Source organism: Athene cunicularia (assembly GCF_003259725.1).
Source record: "Athene cunicularia isolate RWA chromosome 9 unlocalized genomic scaffold, athCun1 chr9_part1, whole genome shotgun sequence".
Classification (NCBI taxonomy): Eukaryota; Metazoa; Chordata; class Aves; order Strigiformes; family Strigidae; genus Athene; species Athene cunicularia.
In genome coordinates, this window is record NW_020799110.1 from 25,630,914 (window position 1) to 25,652,476 (window position 21,563).

Genomic DNA, 21,563 nt, shown 5'->3' on the forward strand with positions numbered 1-21,563 from the left:
CCCCCCCCCCCCCTCCACTCCACCCCTGCAGCTAGGGGAAAGCTGGAGTTCAGCTCCATGGCTGCAATGGAGGGAGGATAGTGGTCATTCCCCAGGGAGCCCCGGTCACTCTCCCTCCTCACCTCACTTTTGGCAGGAATGACAAGGAAAGCAGGCTGCTTCCAGCCCTGGGGTGCTCAGGGCCTGATCGCGCCCGCATCCTGCACTGGGGTGGATTTGCGGTCTCTGAGTTAGGCAGTATAAACTATGGCAGTGTTACTTCTTTGCCTTGCATTTTGGTCTTCATCTGCTTTTCCCCAGCATGAGTGCAGAGGAAAATCAGTTCTCCTCTTTATTTCAAATATGCTAAATATTACTTAAATACTTTATATATCTGCTGCCTTGTCCTGGTTCAGCTAGGATAGGGTTAGGTTTCCCCAGCAGATCCCTTCCCCCTCTCTCTCTGCTGGGGAAACCTAACCCTATCCTAGCCGAACCAGGACATGCCTAGAAAAATATCAATTATATAAATATTGAACTCATGTATGCTTATATGTATGTATTCTACACCTGTAGACATTAACTGTGTTAAAGTTGGTCATGTGTAGTTTTAGTACAGCCTAAAAACCCATAAGCTAAAGGCACTGTCATGCAGTTTTGAATCTGGATAAAAAATTTCTAACAGGACGCTGTCATGAAAGTAGTAACAATTGCATATAATGGTATCTTTTAGTTGGTCTTTGTACAGAACCTGTTGGTGTGCTGTAAATTGATGTAGCTGTATCAAGGGATGTGCTATTTTACTGACATAGCGGTTATCCTAAGATGGAAATTATTTCAACACAGAAAAAAAATGTTTGATAGCAACATCTTAGTTTCAGGGAGAAAATAACATTTTCCCTTACCTTCATCTAGGGGGGGTTTCTCTACATGTCCTTTAGTTGGATGTGAAGCATCAAGGTAATTGTTTTTTGTTCATGTACTATTAAGTGCTCAAGAGGAAAAGTAGGTCTTGTTTAGTATGTGACTCTTTCAAAATTACTCATGCTTGAAACAAACTATTGATATTAATACTAGAGATCAGGCTTTGAAAATTCACCCCTGTGTTTGCCTGTGATTTGCCTGTGTATTTTCTTACTCCGATTTGTATGGACGGATTAGTTTATTTGTTTAGAGAATTTATCTCTAATGTAGTTTCTGAGTCTGTGCAAAAGAATGTGTTTCCATCTGGAAACGCTAAAACTGCGTATCTCACTGAAGCAACTGAACTGTTATTAGTGTTAACTTTCAATAATACTATTTTCAGTTATTTTAGTTGACAGAATTTCCAGCTGGTCAAAACTAGTTTAGAAGTGATTAATTTAATGAATACTATTTCAACATTACATAGCACTATTCATCCTGAGGTGTCAAAACACAGATACTAAGTTAGCCTCACAACTCTCCTGTGAGGTAGGTATACTAAGGTATTATTATCCCCATTTTGCAGTAGGGGAAACTGAGGTCCAGAAGGATCTTGTAACTTGCCCAAAATCAGGAAGTTAGTGGAGATCCGTGGTCAGAAGCCAGGAGTCCAATGTTTATCCATTGCTCCAATAAGTAGGCTGGGTCACTTGGGCTACCCATAAATAATGGTTGGCGAGATATGTACATGACACTACCACCAGAATAAGCAGGAACAGTTTTGCCTTGCTTATAGCAAAGCAGAGAAATGGCAAAAGTTCGATCCTAGAGCAAATTTGTAAAGAGCTTCATGTTTTCTATATGAATGCTCACTGTAAGATTCCAATTTGCTTTACAAGAGCTTGACTGTACATACTGGTAACATCCTGATATCACTTGGCATAAAACTCCTTCTGTCTTAGTATTATGGAATTAATCCTCAAAATAAATTTAATTCACATCAAGTTATTTAGGATTTAAAGTATTTTTGCTATGTATCATTCACACAAATCAATTTCTCTAAAGGAAACCTCATAAAAATAGAAATTGTTGATAAAAAATAACCCAAGCAAACATTATCCCTGTAATTTTTTGTGAATGATGCAAGTGAATTGCTTGTTGTTTCCTTTTGCCAATGTACTTTTCTGTAGAGATACAAACAGGATACTGTCTTGAGGTACTTTGAGTTCATGATAGTTCCCAATCCCTGATGAGATACTTCTTTGCAGCAGGATGCCCCTGCACAAAGTTCTACCTGAAATGGGACAATGAAATATAACTCCTACATTTCTTTTCACATACGTAGGTGCTTCAGGAAGACATAAAGAGGGAAGGTTATACAGAGTGTTCTCTGTGCCTCAAAACACCCTTATGGCTAACAAATTTTATATTATAGCAAATTTGTACAGTAGAAAACAGGACATAAAAATATTTCCAGAAAGTGGCTTTAAAACTATTATAAATAGTAAGTTTGGCTAATCTTTCAATTAAGGGTTTTGGGGACAGTTTTAAGTATTCTTATTCCCCCTTAATTCACAGTAAATTTAGTATGCTTGTGGCCTAATGAACAACCCATACACATACAGGGACCATTTCAGCGGGATTATATGGCAAGAGAAAGATCTGTTAGTCGCACAAGCAAAACAATTTTGAATCCTCCAAAAAACTCTTGGAATCCTTCCTGATGCTCTGGGTCCCATTATGGCATTCCCTTTCTACTCAACCCACACCCTCAAATAATTACTCACTTTTATTTTTCACATTCTGCAAAAATTATTTTGCCTAAGCCCTGCCCAAGCGATCGTAACAAATAGAAAAAGTCCAAGAAATTGGCAGCACAAAGCTCTCACACCTTCCAAAACTGGGAAAATAATAATTTACCTTAATTTATGCTGTGGCGTGTTTCATCTTCCTTTGTCTTGTCATATAATAGGAATAATGTTCATGTTGTGGGTGAGTGCTTGCAGTTAGTGGCCCCACAGTTATTTAACCTCTGCAAAAGCCATACGTTTAGAATATATTTCTTGTGAATATTATACCTTGCCTATTGAATAGTACTTCATTTCACTGGGCCACAATATAGGGTCTGTGTAAACAATCAGCAGAACCTGTAACCATGGTTCTGTTGTGAACACTATCAGCAATGCTTTCTGTATGTATGTGTACATATATATATATAAAAATTTACATATATATGTATGTATACAAATCATAGTCCTTTAAGTACCTGTTGCATGTGTGTGCATGCACAGGAGAAATATTACATTCTACTAATGGTAAGGCATATTATTAGATAGGCAATATCGGCAATTATTTTAGCTTTTATCTTAATTTGCTGTGTTGCTGTTGATCGCATGCTGCCAGAAGATCTTTAAGGATGATGGGGACGGGAAGAGGCCACTTCGAAGGTTTATTGCACACGGCGGCAGTAGTAGCCCAAAACTTTGCACTTCTCACACAGATGCTGGGGATGTTCTTTGCTCTGATCTGAAACATCCAGGCCATCCGGCTTTTCCAGGGGTCTCTGCAGTGCAGGGAAGGAAATTGGATTAGATCCAAGGTTTTGTCACTGTTACTCTTTATTATGAATGTGAAGCCTACTTTTATGCTTCACTGAGCTTCCTCCTAGTAGTTATAAAGGTACTGTAATTCTCTTCTGAAGGGATGAAATATTTTTTTTCAGCTCTTCAGCTCTGTATTGGTTCAGTGGCCTAACAACTTAATGTCATTCTCCTTCATAAAGGTGGTGGTAACTTTGTTGTAGACAAATTACCAAAAGACTGAACTGGGGACTGTATTTATAAAAGCAGTAACACAGAAGAGTTTATTCTCTTGGCTCCAGTAACTGAGATGTCCCAAAGGCATTAACACCTCAAGAAATGGGAATCCCACAACCCAGCAGTGCCAGCAGGGTTACCGATGTTAGGCTGCTTGACAAGAAAACTGTCTTAACCATACACAGATATTACATAGCTAAATGAGGTTTTCCCAGTACTCAGCCCCATATTTCTGAGGCTGAAATTTTTGAAGTAGAGCAACTGCAGAAAAAAATCTCAAAACAAACAAAACCCCAAACAAAACCCCCAACCTCATAACACAACACTTTGCCCTGAACCTGAGTAACAAACTGACTATGTATTTTTAGTAAAATTTGTGAACTCACAGAGTTGGAGGTATATTAGTCTAAACAAGGGAATGAAATGGCTTTGTTTTTAGTAGATCTTCGTTGTTTTAATTTTCCATGACATGTAAAGGGTTTCACAATCATTCTGAAAATAAAATACCTGTGTTAAATATTGCAGTAAGTTCAAGTGTTTGGGAAGTCTAATAGGTAGAGAGGTCATAGAGATATGAGGTAGAACATAGTAAAGTGCACCGTTTGTTTGAAAAAAACAAAATTCCCTAACCCATTAATTTCTCTGTTTTTGTGAAATGTATCTGAAAGACTATTTCATTGCACAGTGCCTTCCCATGAAGACGGCAGTTGTTATACAGGACTGTAGTAGAGACATCTTTTGGTGTGAAATCTGAAAATAAGCCATAAACTTCTCATTGTTCTCACAGGGATACTAGACTCTTGCTTATCTTTTCAAAATATGATTCTTGGAGCAGGGGGTGGATAAATGTAAATGACAACATTATGGCCATTTATCTTTTTACACCTTTCCTAAATCCTAGACTTTAACTGTAAAATCTTAAAGTACACCCGATCATCTAAGATTTCATTTTTAAGTTCTTAATTCGAAAGCCACCCACCTGAAACCCTGTGGACAGGAAGAACAGAGACATTCAAAGCTTTTTTTGACTATATAACACTATAAGAACAGCTCATAATCCAGAGAACAGAAGGGTTTCTCAGTTCTCTGAATAGCTGAAATGAGACAAAATATATTCTATTATCCTGAAGAAGGGATGCCTGCAAATTCTTGCTTGGATGTATTGGATTATAAGTACAACACTTGTGCATGATATTGCACAACTAGTCAAAACAATATATAGGAGTAATTCAGTGGTGATTGCCAGTGGTTTGTTACTGAGTCAATGTTCTTCATCAGGTATTGCCTGAAGTTTCATCTGTCCTGGGCCACATATTATATGTCTTTGAGTTTAACTTCATTTACAATTTAATTGCAAATTGGATTCCTTGTATCAGGCAGGGGATAAGGAAGGCAGTTGCATCCCTCATCTCCTCTAAATGCTTTAATATCCCCCTGCAACCCCACTGAGCTTCGAATGACTTGTTGGAAGTCCTAACATTCAGTACGTTAGGATTTGAGATCAGAACCAGGAATTCTGCTTCTACGCTTACAACCCAGCCACCAGTGCAAATAGTGCTTCTGCCACAACACCAAGTTGTCTAAGTTCATTTGGTCAGAAAAACTGCCCTTCTGCCTCTTCTACCACTTATTCCACCAACATCTGCCCACAAATTTTCTTCATGAATTTGCATTACATAAAAGTAGTCAAAGATGATGCTCAGGTTCAGGGGTCCCAGGAGTTAATTTACGTTTCTCAGTGGAGAACCGGAGAGTTTGAAATGCTACATTTAAAACAGGCTAGTGGACTCAGTTCTGATTGCTTCTACATGCTAGCTGTGCTCTGATTAAAGATAAAAAGTACAGCAGTTACCATGTTTATTGATATAAGCCAGATTTTTTTTTTATACGCAAGGCCTTGGGAATCATTTTTCCTGGAAATAGTGCAAAGGACATTGGGAATGCCTTGAAGCGCCAAGAGTTTTTGGACGGTTTTCAGAAACAATAGCTCTCCACAGTTTGCTTTCCCCCTGTGTTGACTGAGCTCAGCTTTTTGGCCTGCAAAGCATTTTGATTTCAGAAATGTTATTGTTACCAGCATGTTACGACATGGAGGCTGGGGAGAGAGGGGTTACAATACAGGAAAGCAGGTTGCCAAGGGCCAGCTGGAAGAAGTGGAGCTGAGCAGAGCCCAAGCTACATCTCTGGTGAGGCAGTGGAGAGCTGAGGCTTTGAATCTGGTAGTATGCTTGTGTGGTTTGTGTCCCAAAACTTCAATGTAACTTTTGCATAAAATGAAATCCCAGCTTATCTTAATTTGTTGTTTTCTCTTCATGGGTTTCTTGTAAGGCAAAAAACGCCTTCAAACACCCTGAGAGGCAACAGTTCTCCTACTGCTATTTGTCTGCTACTAATTATGGAGGACTTTAAAGTAACCTTACACTCTTGCAACCTTGCTTACACGATGCTAAAAGGGTAGGACATTAGACAGCCAAAGGGCTGTATCCATCAAGATTTGACTTCCTTGGCACTGGCTGACCTTGGACAATTCCCACCAGCTTTGGTGTGGTGGAAGCAGTAGGGAAGCAGAAAGATGCTGGCATAAGAGGGGTGTGGCAGGACTGGGCTGCTGCATGCTGTGTATTAGTTTTGGGGATTGCCTGAACTATGCAGAATATCCAAATAGCTGAGGAGGCTGCAAAAGTTCTGTGCTGCTGCTGAGAGGCCGGTAGCATGAAAACTCAGCCATGCATTTGGAGAGGGTGTGGATAAGGGGACAGGCTATTTGGCTGAAAAAATAATTCTTTTCCTTAGAAAGAGGTGAAATGGAGCTTATAAAACAACAGAAAATCCTGCTATCTTTCTCTGGGAAAGGTATGCTTTTTTCCACTAAATGGAAAGTTTAAATATAATACTTCAATTTTCATCACTTTTTAAAAATGCAAGCATCCAGGATTTGGCAGTCCGTATTTTCAGTAAAAACAACAGGGATGGGCACTCTTGCATTCTTAATTTTTGTGTGTCTTTCTTTAATTTTCTCCTGGTAGTTGCCAGGTGAAAATAGTCTTGTGCAGCTCCACCAGGAAAGCATTTGGTGGTAGTGAATAAAGCTGTTGCCTCAAGGGAATGAAGCTGAAATAAATTTAAATTTATATAGCAATTCCTGTCCTGCAAATTAACTTTTGATTGTGAACTATACCTGTCCCAGTCTGCATGTACTGAATGAACTCTGCATTCTCTACAAGTCAGTTAAAAACCCCAAACCCTCAAAACAAACAGTTCACCCTTATGACATGTTAGGTGTCAGAGAAAATGTCGCTAGGATATCCTTGAGGAAAATAACTTCCACTGAGAGGCAGAATGGAATCATGTGGCTGCTTATGTTTGAATTTAGATAGATTTTTTTCTTGTTGTAGAATGGAACAATTTGCACCACTGATAGATAGAGGATCTCATCAAAATTCAAATGTAAGAAAACATAAATAATTTTCGAGACTCATTACCTCAAGTCTCAATGGAGCAAAGGAGGTGATTAAATGACAGATTAGATATGTGAATAGAAACAGATTCTACAACTATAGTTGGAAGGATAATTGTTAGGTTAACAGTCTTAGGGAGCTGTAGGTAGTTATGCGTTCCTCAAGACACACATGCTATCGTGCATTTCTAAATTTTTAGTCCAATAAAAAAATATGCACTGGAGAAAAAGCATCAAATGCAATGTGCGTTCTTGAGCAGTAGACCCTCTGCTTTTCTCTCTGTCTGGGGGGAACAGGGACATTAATGAGGCCCTCAGTGGTCACTGTGGATCTGAGAGGTAGTGATAAAGAAGGCTACAGATCAGAGGCATGATGCTCAGAGAGAGCATGCAGCCTCTGTCAGCAGCATGCCTCTAGGACCAGGCTAGCTAGAAATGAATTATAACTGCAGGAATTAAATGGTGAAAAATCACTTTTTAGAGTTGAGAGAAGTGTAGTCTGGGGTGATATGTATTCCCACTGCTGGAGTACACAAGTACGGGCATGCTGGGGAGGGTTCGTTAAATCTAAAGAGTCAAAAGATCATACTTGTAGGCCTGAAACTGTAGAAAAGGCTTGAGTGATCAGAGCAATCCCTCCCCATAGTGAGAGAAGAGAGGTGGCTGTGGATGCACCCAGGTATGAGAATTGTGATGGGACCACTGTATTTCCCATGGAAGTAATAGCTCGGATATCATGAAGAATATATTTACATACCAAATTATTTCCAGTCCAACAGTAAATTCCTGACAGCTGGAAGAAAACTGCACCCAAGAGGATAAGTCGGTCACCAGATGGCTGGTTTTGTACCAGTGTACCAGCTGTCATCACAAACAGCACTGGAGTTAGCCACAAAGTCAGAGAAGAAGCCTTGATAAGAGGCCAGCCAGGAAGCAACCACGGGTGCAGATGTTGCCGCTATAGCGGACAGGGGAAGAAAATGAGAATTCAAAGCTTGGCATCTGGGCTGTAAGGACTGGCTCTATTGCTGGATCAGGGTAAGAAGGAGCATAAACAACTATAGAATCCAAATTCCTTGGAAGAATAAGAGGTAGGTTTAAGTCCCATCTGAGATATCTGTTTATGTTTACAGTAGCTAAAATAACTGCTCAGGAAACTACTTTTGGAATAGCCACAGAGTATCTTGGTCAGAGTAGTTCATTGGCCTCCTACTCCTCAATAAAGCTTGAGCTCAATGGGGCTCCAATTTTTGTCCCATGTCCTGTGAATTCCTGTAAGCACTTCCACAGGGAGGTTCACCACTTGAGGGACATGGTGGATGCAAAAGGAGGGACACAATTGGCACAATTTAGTCATACCAACAGATCCTGCTCCGTGGATGAATTGGGGAATGAATGGCAGCAGCCTTGCTATCAGACTCTTGTGTTGTTTCTTGTAATACATGTTCCACCATCTCTCTTAAACACAGAGATTTAGAGCTGTATTGATAGAGTACAGCTGTAAAATTGCTGAGAAGACTTTTCCTGCCTCACAGAGATTAAAAGCTCATTCTCACAGATAGGGTATGTGGAGTAAGAGCACAGGGCTGAACTGAGACATTCCTTGTGGGGAACTGGCATAGGATAGTTTCCTGGAGTGAAACAAACCTCCAGAGCAGGTGGCAGGGAAGTGTGGCTGCTCTCCTCTCCAGGGACCTACTAACGAAAGGTATGCATAGAAATCAAGATTTGAGCTGTACAAGCCTCACAGACCCAGCACATGTTCTTGAATGGCTACTCCAGAGCTATCTAGAGTGGAGATTATTATCTTCAGTACTCTGATAGTATTGCCTGAGCTAGTCACATGAGAGTACTCAGGCATGAACAATCCCTTGTGAGACAATGTAGACAAGAGCTACAGGACTGTAAAATCCATAGATTGAGGAAAGCAGCTGGGGAAGATGAAATACAGAGGTGGAGATGAGGACTGGAGAAAAGGGAAAGCCTGGCAATTGAGAACAAACTCTCACTGCAGTGAGGGTCAAGGAATCCTGAAATAGGGATTTCAATTGTTTCTCTCCTAAATTGGACAAAAGTATCCTAAACTTCAATATTCAGGGTGATGTAACAAGGCTGGTGGCCCATGTGCTTATATTTCAGCTGTTGAATAGACTCTACAGGGCTGATATATTTGCTTAGAAACTGGGGGAATGCAGAGATATTCACTTGGCCATACCAGAGGATAGGAAAGTATCCTTGGAGGTGGTTGCTGTGTCTTGTTTATATCCACACCTTCCTGTAAGTATCCTCTACTGCCCAGGATCAGATGTGGAACAGGGGAGGTTGATCTGACCTGGTATGAGTTTTCATGCTGCATATACTATTGTGAATGGAGATTTTTTATAATGTGCCCTCACCAGGGAAATGTGGTACCTGGCTGGTTTTAGACATGGTCTTGAGTTGTTTGCAGTTAAGTAATTTTTGTAGTTTTGGAGGCTCTTGTAACTTGATGTAAGGATAGTTAATGTTGAGGAACCAACAGTCATTTTCACCTGCTGAAATGGCTATTAATTTTTAAAAATAATGTTCAGGATACCATTTTATCTGTTAGGTCACAATGATATGTTTACCAAATAGTAGGGCAAGGAGTAAGAAAAGCAGATGATGAATTCCAACATATTGCAGAGGAGAAATATTGACAAAATAGTTTGGAAGTAGAATTGATTTATTTCACTAGAGGTAAATACTGTCTGAGATTGAATGGAAGTCAGACTTCTTCTGTCTGGCCAGTTCATGTGGGTTTTGTTAAACTGGGGGGAAAAACCCCCAAACATTAATGGTTTACTTGTGCCACGATCACATCAAATAGTGTGGTGACTTTGCAGTGAAACAATAGACACTATAAACCAGCAACACTGATTTATTTTTCTTGAATTGAGTTAAAATGGCACAAAAGAAAGATAGCTTCTAGGGAGAGGCAGCACTTTTTCTTAGATGAGTTAAGTTGGAAAAACTGTCTAATGGAAGATTCAGATAAGAGTGAAAATACTCTGATCCCATATAATAAAGGTGATAGGAGCACATAATTAGCTGAGGACATCCACTAATGTACTGCTGGGGGGAAGTGACTGCTAAAAAATTCTAGAAAAGTGCGTAAGAACTCAGACATAAATGAGGACTCTCCTATGGTAGGTGCCAACAAACTAATCAAAGTCTAAAGAACAAAGAGGAAATATAGACAGAAAATGTTAAGGTGGTGTAGCAGTGCAAATTAAAAAAAAAAAAACCAACCCAAACACCCTACTAAAACAATCTTATGTTCACAATAAGACTTTTTTTTTTATGCTTTAACTCTCAAACTAGAAATTAATTAATTAAATATATTTCATTATGCTTTTACAAAATATAGTCATTAGTGTAAAAGTACTGGTGACCAGGTAGAGCATATTTTCCAAAATTGTGCAAATTAACACCACACAGATAAATGTTTAGGGAGAGTCTGGCGTGGAGCTGTATGCTTGGACAAAAAACATGTATGGGTTAGCAAACACTAGGCTCTGTCAAGAAGTAGTGCTGACCTCATGCAGCCTGTTAGCTCTCCTTTGCTTCTGGCTCTGTGCGTGAACTGATGCTGTTTTCTTTACTGTCTGGCTATTGCTGGTATGTTTATTCAGAAGCAGCACAGGGCACCTCTGGACGAATAAAAAAGACTAGAAAGAATGAGGATAGTAACACTGAGAAACAGAAGCAGATGGAGGTGAGGCAGCAACAATAGGATGTAAAATCTTCCAACTCAAGGTTGTAAATTCAAATCTTGGGAAAGAGCACTAGTGACTGGCTGCAAGTTATTTATATCTGGAAGCCTAACTGAAATGCACTCTTGTCTTGAAGAACTCAAATAGCTGCCATACCTACTGGTGAGACATGAACACATGGATAGATAAGAGCAAAGCTCTTCCACATCCTGAGTTATGGTGTCCTTAGGGGATGGTATGGAAACAATAGTGATGGGGGTCAGCTGTGGAAACCTGCACTGCACATGCTGTGATTATTCCCCAGAAAACAGCATGTATATGGCTCCAAGGCAAGCATATCTTACGGAAGCACTGTAGACTGCAACCCTTCCAGTCTGTCTCTGACTTCAGTACTAGTATGAAGATGAGACTCCTCTAGCCTGGTCACAAGAGGCAACTCTGCCCAAGAGGACTACTTGTAAACATTCTTTACTACAAAATGTACATATTCCCAAGTCTATATAATGCCTCTTGAATAGTGTGGATGGGATACCTCTTGAGCGATTTCTCGTGAACTGTTGAACAGTAACATAAATGATGTAAAGAATTTAGAAGAACAAATTAAATATTTATAAACGTGTTATAAATCAACAGTCTTGTAGTTTCTCTCACCCTCAAGACTGTACTTCCATGCATGTGAAAAATCACTTCCTTGTTCAGCCTGGATTTTGGAGCAGTTGTCGACACTAGCTATCTAAACAGAGGCAAGGAACCAGAGACCTTGGAAGCTTTGAGAATTGTCTCATAAGAAAACTGTTCCACCTTCCTTACATATATATGCTTCCACAGAAAAAGAGGTCCTCACTTCTTCTCACTTGTAGTATAGTTTCTAGCCACAGTTTTCTCAGGGAAATTAGATTGCAGTTTCTAAACATGAGCTCTTGTTTTCAGGTTTGGAATCAGAGTGCCATTGGCCCAGAAAAAGGGGAATGGATCACATTATCTCAACTGGTCAACAGAGACAAAGATAATCACTGGCCCAGACAGGGAATTATAAAAGTTTCTTGTAAAGTAGAAAAATTCCCATGATAGAAAGAAGGGATCATCATGTAGTGAAGTATGTCAAGTTTAAAACAAGGCTTCTGCCACAAGCGTGGCAGACTTCAAACATTATGTTTTAACTGTAATTCATACTGCTTCAAGGTACTAGCAATTCTAAATCAGTATTTTGCCTGCATACTGGAATGCAGTGTTGCTGTAGAGACTAAGCCAAGTCTTGCCTTTACAATTAGATGAATATGCACATATGTACAAGAGGAGGAAAGACAGTTGATTTGATATTCCTGTATGGGATAAAGCTTAATAAACTTATTTGTATCTCCTCTTCCTGCTTGTTGCAATGAATTTCAGTATTCCTCTGTCTTTTCATCATTAATAAAGTCACAGTATCCTTCTTCAGAATTTCTTTTTTTTCTTGACACTCTCCCCTTCAAGATCTCATGAAATGGTATATTCCTTATTAGCCCATGGAAAGAGCTTTTTACAGGAATTTTGCAAGAGCTTAGGTAACTAATGAGACACCTAAAGCTCCTAATGGAATTTCCTTTGCACCTACTGCAAGTACATCCAAATGATCTGTCTATGGTTTGAGCAGTCTCTCTGAGTGGGTAGCAGGTAACTTGACCCATGCAGAGTTCTATTTACTACTGAGATTCAGCTAGGATGAATTACACCTGAGGCAAATCACACCTCCCAGACTCTTTTAAAATAATTCGCACCTTTTCAAGCCACAAAAATTTTCTGCAATGTTATGAAGTCCCCCTTAAAATATTTCCGTGATGGACAGATTTTTCATGGATTTTCTGCATGAAAATTCAGCTTTGACAGCTAGTCTGCAGCCTTGTTTGTTAGAGAAACAGAGTATGAGCTCACGCAGTTGGACTATCTGTCTCCCACTAAAGACTGTTGAACTGGCTGACTGCTTGTGACTAGTTCTAGTGTGACACAAGCAGGAAATGACAGTTTTTCCCATTGTGAGCTGGAAATGCAGGAAATTACTTCAAGGGTTAAAGGCAACTGCAGTCCTCAGGGAGCAGGAAAGAAGGCTGTGTATACTGTGTGAGCTGTGCCTGACAAAATGGCAGATACAGCTTTTCTAGCAAAGCTGCTTCTTAGATTTGACCTTTTCATCTTAACAAAAGACTTTCTCTTGGAGTTCTTTGCTTGGGCATCACTTGGTATTATGGAAACCAAGAAACCTCTCTTTAACCAGGCTGTCTTGCTTTGCTGTCATTAACCAAGGAATTCTGTAGGCAGGAGTCATCTTAATATTGTCCTCGTTTATCACTAACCTTTATAAACAGACATAGCCCCTTAACCAAATCCAATCTTATTTCAACAGGTGAAAAAAAGTAGTATACATGGGAAATAACTCCACTGACACCAGTGGATTAAAACATTAAATCGGTGTAAATTTGAAGAGAATCAGAAGAACTAGGAGGCCCATTGCTAGTGCTGCACTTGATTTACTCCATCTCAGATTATAATATCTCACAGCCTGTTTCTATAATAAAGTCAGGTAAAGATTTTGCTTTGGAGGTATTTTTACTGAAAGATAAAACATTCAAATTTTTCAAGTCTGATGACACCAGTGCAGATTTTCAGGACTGAGAACTCGATCTGGTAAACAATTTTTTGTGGTGTTTTGTGGTCCATATCAAGTCCTTTTTAAGTCTTACCAACACTTCACAAAGTCAAAAGAAAGCCTATATGCCAGTAGGTCTGCACTTCTCCTACCTGTTTGTGAGGATAAACATTAATGTGGCACTTAATACATTCTTGTCCCATGTTGGCCCAGGAGTTTCCACTCATCCATTTTCTCTTGCATTTGGGGCACTTATATTCACCGAAACAGCGTTTCTTGCCCTGGTATGGAGTCAGGCCTTCTCCTTTTGGACGAGCCTACAAAACAAAGGGAAGTAGCAATGAATGACCAAAAAGGGGTGTGTGGGAGTAGTAGAAAAGTAAGGTGTTTTATTTAATTCGAAAACTTTGGGCAAAAGATACTGAAGGCTGACATGAAGGTCATATCGCCTTAGTGGAGAGTTCAAGTGTCGAAGCTAGAGTTTAACAGTTCTGAGAGCTGCTTCTGTAAGAAGTATTCCAAAGTTAAAGAAGACTTGTAACACTTGTAAATGACAGGGAACACAGTATTTAGAAATATGTCCATGTGCTTTTTGCAATTAATAGTTTTAATATCCATTTCATTATGATAACATCATATCTATTGAGTACATATTGCTAGTATTATATATAGCATCTGGAGAAGTAGCTCACTAGTAAAAGACTACATTTCTTAACTAGATCCTTGTCTTTTCCCCACTAGGACCTATCATTAAGAAAACTTTTTATAATTCAGCTTTGCACAGCCTCTAAACGATGAAATAATTGCAATTCATTAGTATGTGGATACACGTTATTACATGGGAGTGCACAGACTGGGATTGAGTATGAAGAAAAGATGGCTTTGATTAGTGGAAATCATTAATTTAATGAACTTCATTTGGTTTCTTGCTCTTTGTAAACACTTTCAGTTATTTCTACATTTTGAAGGAAATAGGAAGGTATTCTTAAATGGACTTGTTATGTCTAAATGTTAGATGTCCCCTAAAGAAAGACTTTTTGTCTAGGGAAGGTAGTAGAGTAGACAATGACCTTGTGCAAATACTGGTTTTATTTTTTTAAATACACTCACTAAAACTGTGTGTTGTACTTAAAAATATAGTAAGGTACATAATATGCTAATATGTTAAGGTGAAGATGAGAATATTGCATACAGCTGTTCTGAAGACAGCTGTAAAAATGAAGCCATTTTCCCAGAGTCTCTAGCAGGTGTTGAAATACTGCCCGTGTATTTACTGTATTTTGTTTTATTGTTGCCTAGAGGGAGATACTTCACCTGTATAGTGGCAGAATGATATGATCACCTATCAAAGGCTTCTTTGTCATTTATTTATACATCACGCCTTTGCAGCTTTTGGGGTTTTTTTAATAGGTTTCCAGGTGAAGTTTACAAAAGTTAAATGACCCAACATGCCAGAAAAGGGTTTGGTTTTGTTTCAGGAGCTTGTATGATTTCTTAGCATGTAGGTCCAAATTGCTTCCTATGTGAAAACATGGGTGAAAAAGCAGGTGGTTGGCAAAAGACTTGAGACTGTCAGCAGCTCTGAGACTTGAGCTGCTGTGGCTGATAGAGATGGTGTACACTGTGTTACCTCCAGGGTTGCATGTGGGAGCAAGAGGGAAATAAACTCTGATTGCATCCCCCCCCTGCACGCTGGTGAGTGGAAGAGAAGCAGGGGAACCCCAAACCTACTCTGTCCTCTTTTTTTTTTTTTCCTTCTGTAGTGTCAGTAAACAACATTCTCTATTTTTCATGCTTATACCTCAGCACAACAATATTCTTGGAAAGATCAGATGCAGTAGCCACTTCAGTTACAAATAGGCAAACATCTATAATAATTTGCTTTATGATGCTCAATCTGATAAGCCACTGTAAATATTCTGGTTTATAGCAAAGATGAAGCTGACACTAGGACACGTACATTTATAGAAGTATTACACAGAAGAAAAAAAAAAAAGTTCACTGGTATAATGAGAAACACTTGGGAGTTCCATGACTAAATGAGTGCTGGCAACCACCCAGAGCATAATCCTCTGATCCATGGTCCCTTGATAAGGATGAGAGTTTGTAACTGAACATAGGACAGGAAGGTGTCAATTTATGGAGACATCCTTATTCTGGACACTTAATTTGGCTCTGTCTCTGAGGAATTTATGGCACAACTCAAGTCAGTGTAAGGAGCCACATGCTCTCCATTTAGAATTTTTCATCAAATTGAATAGAAACCCTGTGTACAGAGAGCTCCCATGACTGAGAGTTATTTCCCCTCCTCCTGAGGTGTCACTGATTGCTTTATTGTAGTTTCAAATGGGGCTATGTTATTGAACAGAAGACGAGTTATTTCTGATTCTCAGTTTCAGTCACATGCTACTTAAACTCTTCCTGCAGTCAGACCTGGAAATGCAGCTTCGTTACCCCTACTAAGAAGCAGTCCTTTCAGAAAATGTGCAGGTCACTTAGTGTATTATTTCCAAAAGCAATAGCACTGACTTTGAAGACACAGTGAGTCTGAGAAGTCTTGTAAATGTTTGCAAACAGTATTTAAACATAACACTCCCACTGCAATATGTTACGCCAGCCATAAGGAGCATTTCAACATCAGACTCCCACAGCAATATGTTGCACTAGCCACAATTCACAGATGGGAAACTTTCAGAGATGGCCACTTTGAGTGGGCTGGTAACTGTAGGTTTCTCCAGGTCAGGTAGCTGACTTCTGAGATGCCAGTGCCCTGAAATGCTCTGCCCTCCCAAATGCACAGGGGGGCACTGAAGATGCTAGTTGGTGCAGTCCTCAGTGTGTACAGCTGGGCATCAGAAATGGAGGCTTTCCAAATTACTTTTAAAATTTGGCTTCTCTAACTTGCTCAGTAAATCGGAAGCATAACCAGGAAAAGAACATAGGAGCCCCGACTCTGGTGGTAATTTCCTGTTTTAATTGCTAGACTAAACTGATTTATTTTTATTTTAACTTTTCAGCTGTTATAGTTTCCCTCCCTAGTCAGTGACTTCAGTTTACTGGCAAAGCTACAACATCCTCTGTAGGTGTTTTGCTATTCTGCTTTATGGATGTTTATACTTTGCCTTGAAGATATTATTTTCCCTACCATATCTTCAGTTTCCCAAACTGTGCCCCACAGGGAATTTGGATTCTCAAACAGTCAAGCTCATTTTCTGCAGTGAGAAACATTGTTAGGAAGCACTGACAGCAACAAAGGCAACTTTCCAACTCCCTCCACCCTTCAGGTCCAAATAAAACATAAATTTGACAGTGTTTGGTGGAAGGCAAAACCTGAGTGAGATACACTAATGGCCTGAGAGGTCTGAGGCTGGCTGTTTCCTTTTTTCTTTGTTTTTGGTTGTTGGTTTGGTTTGGTTTTTTGTGTCTGTGGCTTCAGCAGCAGCACAGTTGAATTGCATAAACATTTCCAAGAAACAGCCTGCTCCTTGGCACAGAAGCAGCCAGCCCTGTCTGTGACAGAGTCTCAGTGCTCATCCAGCTGGAGGGCAAGAACTGTTTTCACCAAGGGTTTTTCTTAACTAATTGCCAAAAAGAGCAAGACATATTTTGCCTTTTGATATTAACCTGAAGACTTATTTTACAAAATGAGGGATTCACCTTGCTTAAACCATTAACCTCCTAATTCGTCCCCAACCTGGATTGATTTGAATGGTGTTTAATTATAAATTTTGGTTGGTGTTTAGGTCATGCAATTCCCTCACTGAGCATTATCTTTTCTTACTCCTGCAGTGAGGATTTATTTATGTGCTGAGTTAACCTGGTGTGCTGGTTTTGGCTGGGATAGAGTTAATTTTCTTCCTAGTAGCTATTATGGGGCTGTTTTGGATTTGTGCTGAAAGCAGTGCTGGTAAGACAGAGATATTTTCATTATTGGTGAGCAGAACTTACACAGAGTTGAGACCTTTCCTGCCTCTCACCCCACCCCACCAGTGAGGAGGCTGGCGGTGCACAAGAAGCTGTGAGGGGACAGAGCCAGGACAGCTGACCCCAGCTGAGCACAGGGATATCCCAGACCATACAGCATCATGCTCAGCAGATAAAGCTGGGGGAAGAAGAAAGAAGGGAACATTCAGAGTTAATGATGTTTGTCTTCCCAAGTCACTGTTACGTGTGATGGAGCCCAGCTTTCCTGGAGATGGCTGAACACCTTCCTGCAGATGGGAAGTGGTGAAAGAATTCCTTGTTTTGCTTTGCTTGTGTGCATGGCTTTTGCTTTCCCTATTAAACTGTCTTTACTGCAACCCACAAGTTATGTCACCCTTCTGATTCTCTCTCCCCCATCCCACTTGGGAGGGGGTAGTGAGCAAGCAGCTGGGTGGTGCTTAGTTGCTGGCTGGGGTTAAACCATGACACCTGGCAAAGTTACGCCCCTATTCACAGTGGCAAAATATTTTGTTGTTACCATGTTAACATATATTGTCCTGTTGCCTTTAGGCCCAGGTAGTCTTTGGCCTGGTTTCTACCCTTGGCTGCAAAAGCTTGGTGGAACTTCCATCTTACCATGTTTGAAATAATAGTCAAACTAGGTTACAAACTGTAATGTGAACAAGGTTTTTACATTTTCAGCATTCTTCGTGTCTGGGGAGTTGACAATTATATGCTTTAAATGCTGATTTGACAGACTTACTCTGTAAAATCAAACCTCCCAGCATTTCTCCTGCTATGTGACAGTACTGCTCTCCAACAGCTTCATTCAGACATTTTAAAGATTATTTAATGCAGCCAGGACAGATAGGCCTTTGGGGATGATCAAAACCAAAGAGGTTTTGCTAGAAGGGCTAGAAACTAGCCATTACTTGAAATATGTCTCAATGTCCAGATCTAGGCCTATGCAACAGATTCTTTGTGCTGATTTGACTTTGGAAATCAGCAGAGGATTTGCAGAAGGGAGAGCCTTCCTTTCCTGAGGTAACCCTGGGGTGGGAGCTGTGGCAGCCCAGAGTCCCTTCCCTCCTCGTGGCCCTCAGGTACAAACTGAAGTCAGTCTTGGACTGGTGGTGTTAGTGCTGAGGCTGAAGGGGACTCCTTCTAGCCCTGAATTCGGAAAGCAGCAAGGATTCTGCAAAAGCCCTTCCTGGGCCCTCTGTCTGTTAGTCAAATGAAATGACCTCGCCCTCTGATTCACGACATAAAGATACATCACCTTGGGTCTTTCAGACAAACACTAAGACAAATTAAATCATCTCTGCAGGTTTACCTATCCAGTGCACTTGTTTGCCTTAGCTAGATCCAATGTATGTACAAAGCCAGTATATTTTTGTGTGGCACACCAATGAAAATGACATGGATATTCCATCCTTCCCTGACACCCAGCTGCCTCTATTTTTCATTGTCTTCCTTTCTTCAGCCAAAACCACAAATCGTCCATAGTAAGATTTTAAAAGTGTTTAAGTTGAGCTTTTTTGCTGGTAACTGGCCAGACAAGCCCTCTCTCAACCAAGTGGATGGTGCATCTCATGGACGAATCTGCCAAATCACTTGGCAGTGACAGACATAATAAAGGACTCCTTGCTTTCCCTAGAGAATTCTCTTAAAGTATCAGTCTGCAGAGTCAACAAAACCAAAACAAACTCCCCTCCACATGCCCTGCTTAAAACTAGATTCATTATAAACAAGGGGCAGAAGGTTTCCTCAAAGTGAAATGCACAGGCACAAGTTACTTAACACTCTTCTTACACTCATCTTCCCCTGAGTTTGTGTTCCACAGCTGAAAGGCATACAGCACAGGGAAGATGAAACCAGAATTATACTGGTAGGTAAATACCCTTCCTAGAACCCTGTAAGGGTCTACTTATAAGGATGCTTCATCAAATAAAGCAGAAAAGCCATAATAGGAAACAACAGCTTGATGTACTGACGGGCTTCCAAGTGGTTTGTGGGAGTGGAAGGGCCAGAGTTGTATTTCGAAATGTGGGTACTCCAACACTCTCAACTGTAAGTCAGCACAGCTAGGAGATGGCATTAAAACACCCTAGCATTCTTATTTTGGACTACTGTACATGCATTGCTTTGAGAAAGGTGAAATGAGGATGATAAAGTATACCCAAAATGTTAAATTAGAAAAGGAAAAAGAAAGTATTAGAACTGATTTGGTGTACTAGATGTTCTGGCATTCAAGTCTTGACTCTGGAGCAAGTTCTAGAGTGTTGGGAAATACACTGAAGTCCTCTGAGCTTTCTCAGCAATGTGTAGACTGTGTAGAGAATGACACACTCACATGGTTATGCCAAATGGCACAAAAAGCAAATCCTTTGGTCAACTTTTTTTCTTTCTTCATGCCTTTCGTATTAATTTAAATCTGAGTATCAACAGAATACACAGATATAGAGGTTCTATGTTTAAGAAATTACTTCTAGCATAGAATCATAGAATGGGTTGGGTTGGAAGGGACCTTAAAGACCACCTAGTTTCAACCCCACTGCCATGGGCAGGAACACCTTCCACTGGACCAGGTTGCTCAAAGCCCCGTCCAGCTTGGCCTTGAACACTGCCAGGGAGGGGGCAGCCACAACTGCTCTGGGCAACCTGTGCCAGTGTCTCACTACTCTCACAGTAAAGAATTTCTTTCTTATGTCTAATCGAAATCTACCATGTTTGAATTTAAAACTGTTACCCCTCATCCTATCCCTACACTCCCTGATACAGAGTCACTCCCCACCTTTCCTGTAGCCCCCTTTAAGTACTGAAAGGCTGCTACAAGGTCTCCCTGGAGCCTTCACTTCTCCAGGCTGAACAGCCTCAACTCTCTCAGCCTGTCCTCATAAAGGAGGTGCTTCAGGCCCCTGATCATCTTCATGGCCTCCTCTGGGCCTGCTTGAGCAGGTCCATGTCCTGCTTGTGTTGGGGGCCCCAGATCTGGATGTAGTACTGCAAGTGGTTTCTTATGAGAACAAAGTAGAGGGGGAGAATCCCCTCCCTCAACCTGCTGGCCACACTTCTCTTGATGCAGCTTGGGAGATCTGGTTGGGTTTCTGAGCTGCAAGTGCATATTGCTGGCTCATAGTCAATTTTCCATCCACTACTACCCTCCATCCCTTCTCCACACGGCTGCTCTTGATCCACTTCTTGCCCAGCCTGTATTTGTGCTTGGGATTGCCTCAACCCATGCGTAGGACCTTGCACTTGGCCTTGTTGAACTTCATGAGGTTTGCAGGGGCCCACCTCTTCAGCCTGTCCATGTCTCTGTGGAGGGCATCCCTTCCCTCCAGTGTGTTGACTGTGTCACACAACTTGGTGTCATCAGTGAACTTGCTGAGGGTGCACTTGATCCCACTGTCCATGTCAACAACAAAGACAAACAGCACTGGTCCAACAGCAACCCCTGAGGAACGCCACTCGTCACTGGTCTCCATTGGACGTTGAGCCACTGACTGCAACTCTTTGAGTGTGACCATCCAGCCAATTCCTTATCCACCAAGTGGTCCATCCATCAAATCCATGTCTCCAATTTAGAGGCAAGGATGTTGTGTGGGACAGTGTCAAATGCTCTGCACGACTCCAGGTGGATGGCATCAGTTTCTCTTCTGTTATCCACCAGCACTGTAACCCCGTCGTAGAAGGCTACCAGATTTGTCAGGCAGTTTGCCCTTAGTGAAGCCCTGTTGGCTGTCATCAATCACCTCCTTATTTTGTACCTCTACTGAGCATAAATATAGTCCTCTACTTTCTTGGCCCTGCAGTCAGTGTCTTTCTAGCAGTGTGGGGTTCAGAATGCAATGCAATTCTCCAGGAGCCATTAAAGAAGACATGAAAGTTTGTGTAGCATGCAATCCAAAGTAAAGCTAGTCTTTTTATTTTGCTTGAACAAATACCCTATTTCTGCTGTTACAAACATTTTCATTGCCAAGCCTTACTCTCTGGGAAACATTTAAAAGTATATTGATGAAGCTGTGTCAGTGAACTTTTATAGGTAAATTTTGAAATGGCAGAAGATCAATTTTCTGTTTGTCATTTTAATATATGAATATTGGTTGCTTTGAAAAATCAGTGTT

The 21,563-nt window shown here is 40.6% G+C and overlaps 1 protein-coding gene across 1 annotated transcript in view; it reads right to left on the bottom strand.

Annotated features, from left to right (window-relative positions):
• Window positions 1-2,679: 2,679 nt before the first annotated feature.
• ZCCHC24 (zinc finger CCHC-type containing 24) overlaps window positions 2,680-21,563 on the bottom strand; it is a 106,818-nt gene continuing 87,934 nt past the window's right edge. The window contains exons 3-4 of the mRNA XM_026855020.1: window positions 13,665-13,829; window positions 2,680-3,445 (exon numbers count right to left, since the gene is read on the bottom strand). Coding sequence (XP_026710821.1) covers window positions 3,332-3,445; window positions 13,665-13,829 — 279 coding nt within the window. The 3' untranslated portion in view covers window positions 2,680-3,331. The remainder of the gene's footprint in view (window positions 3,446-13,664; window positions 13,830-21,563) is intronic.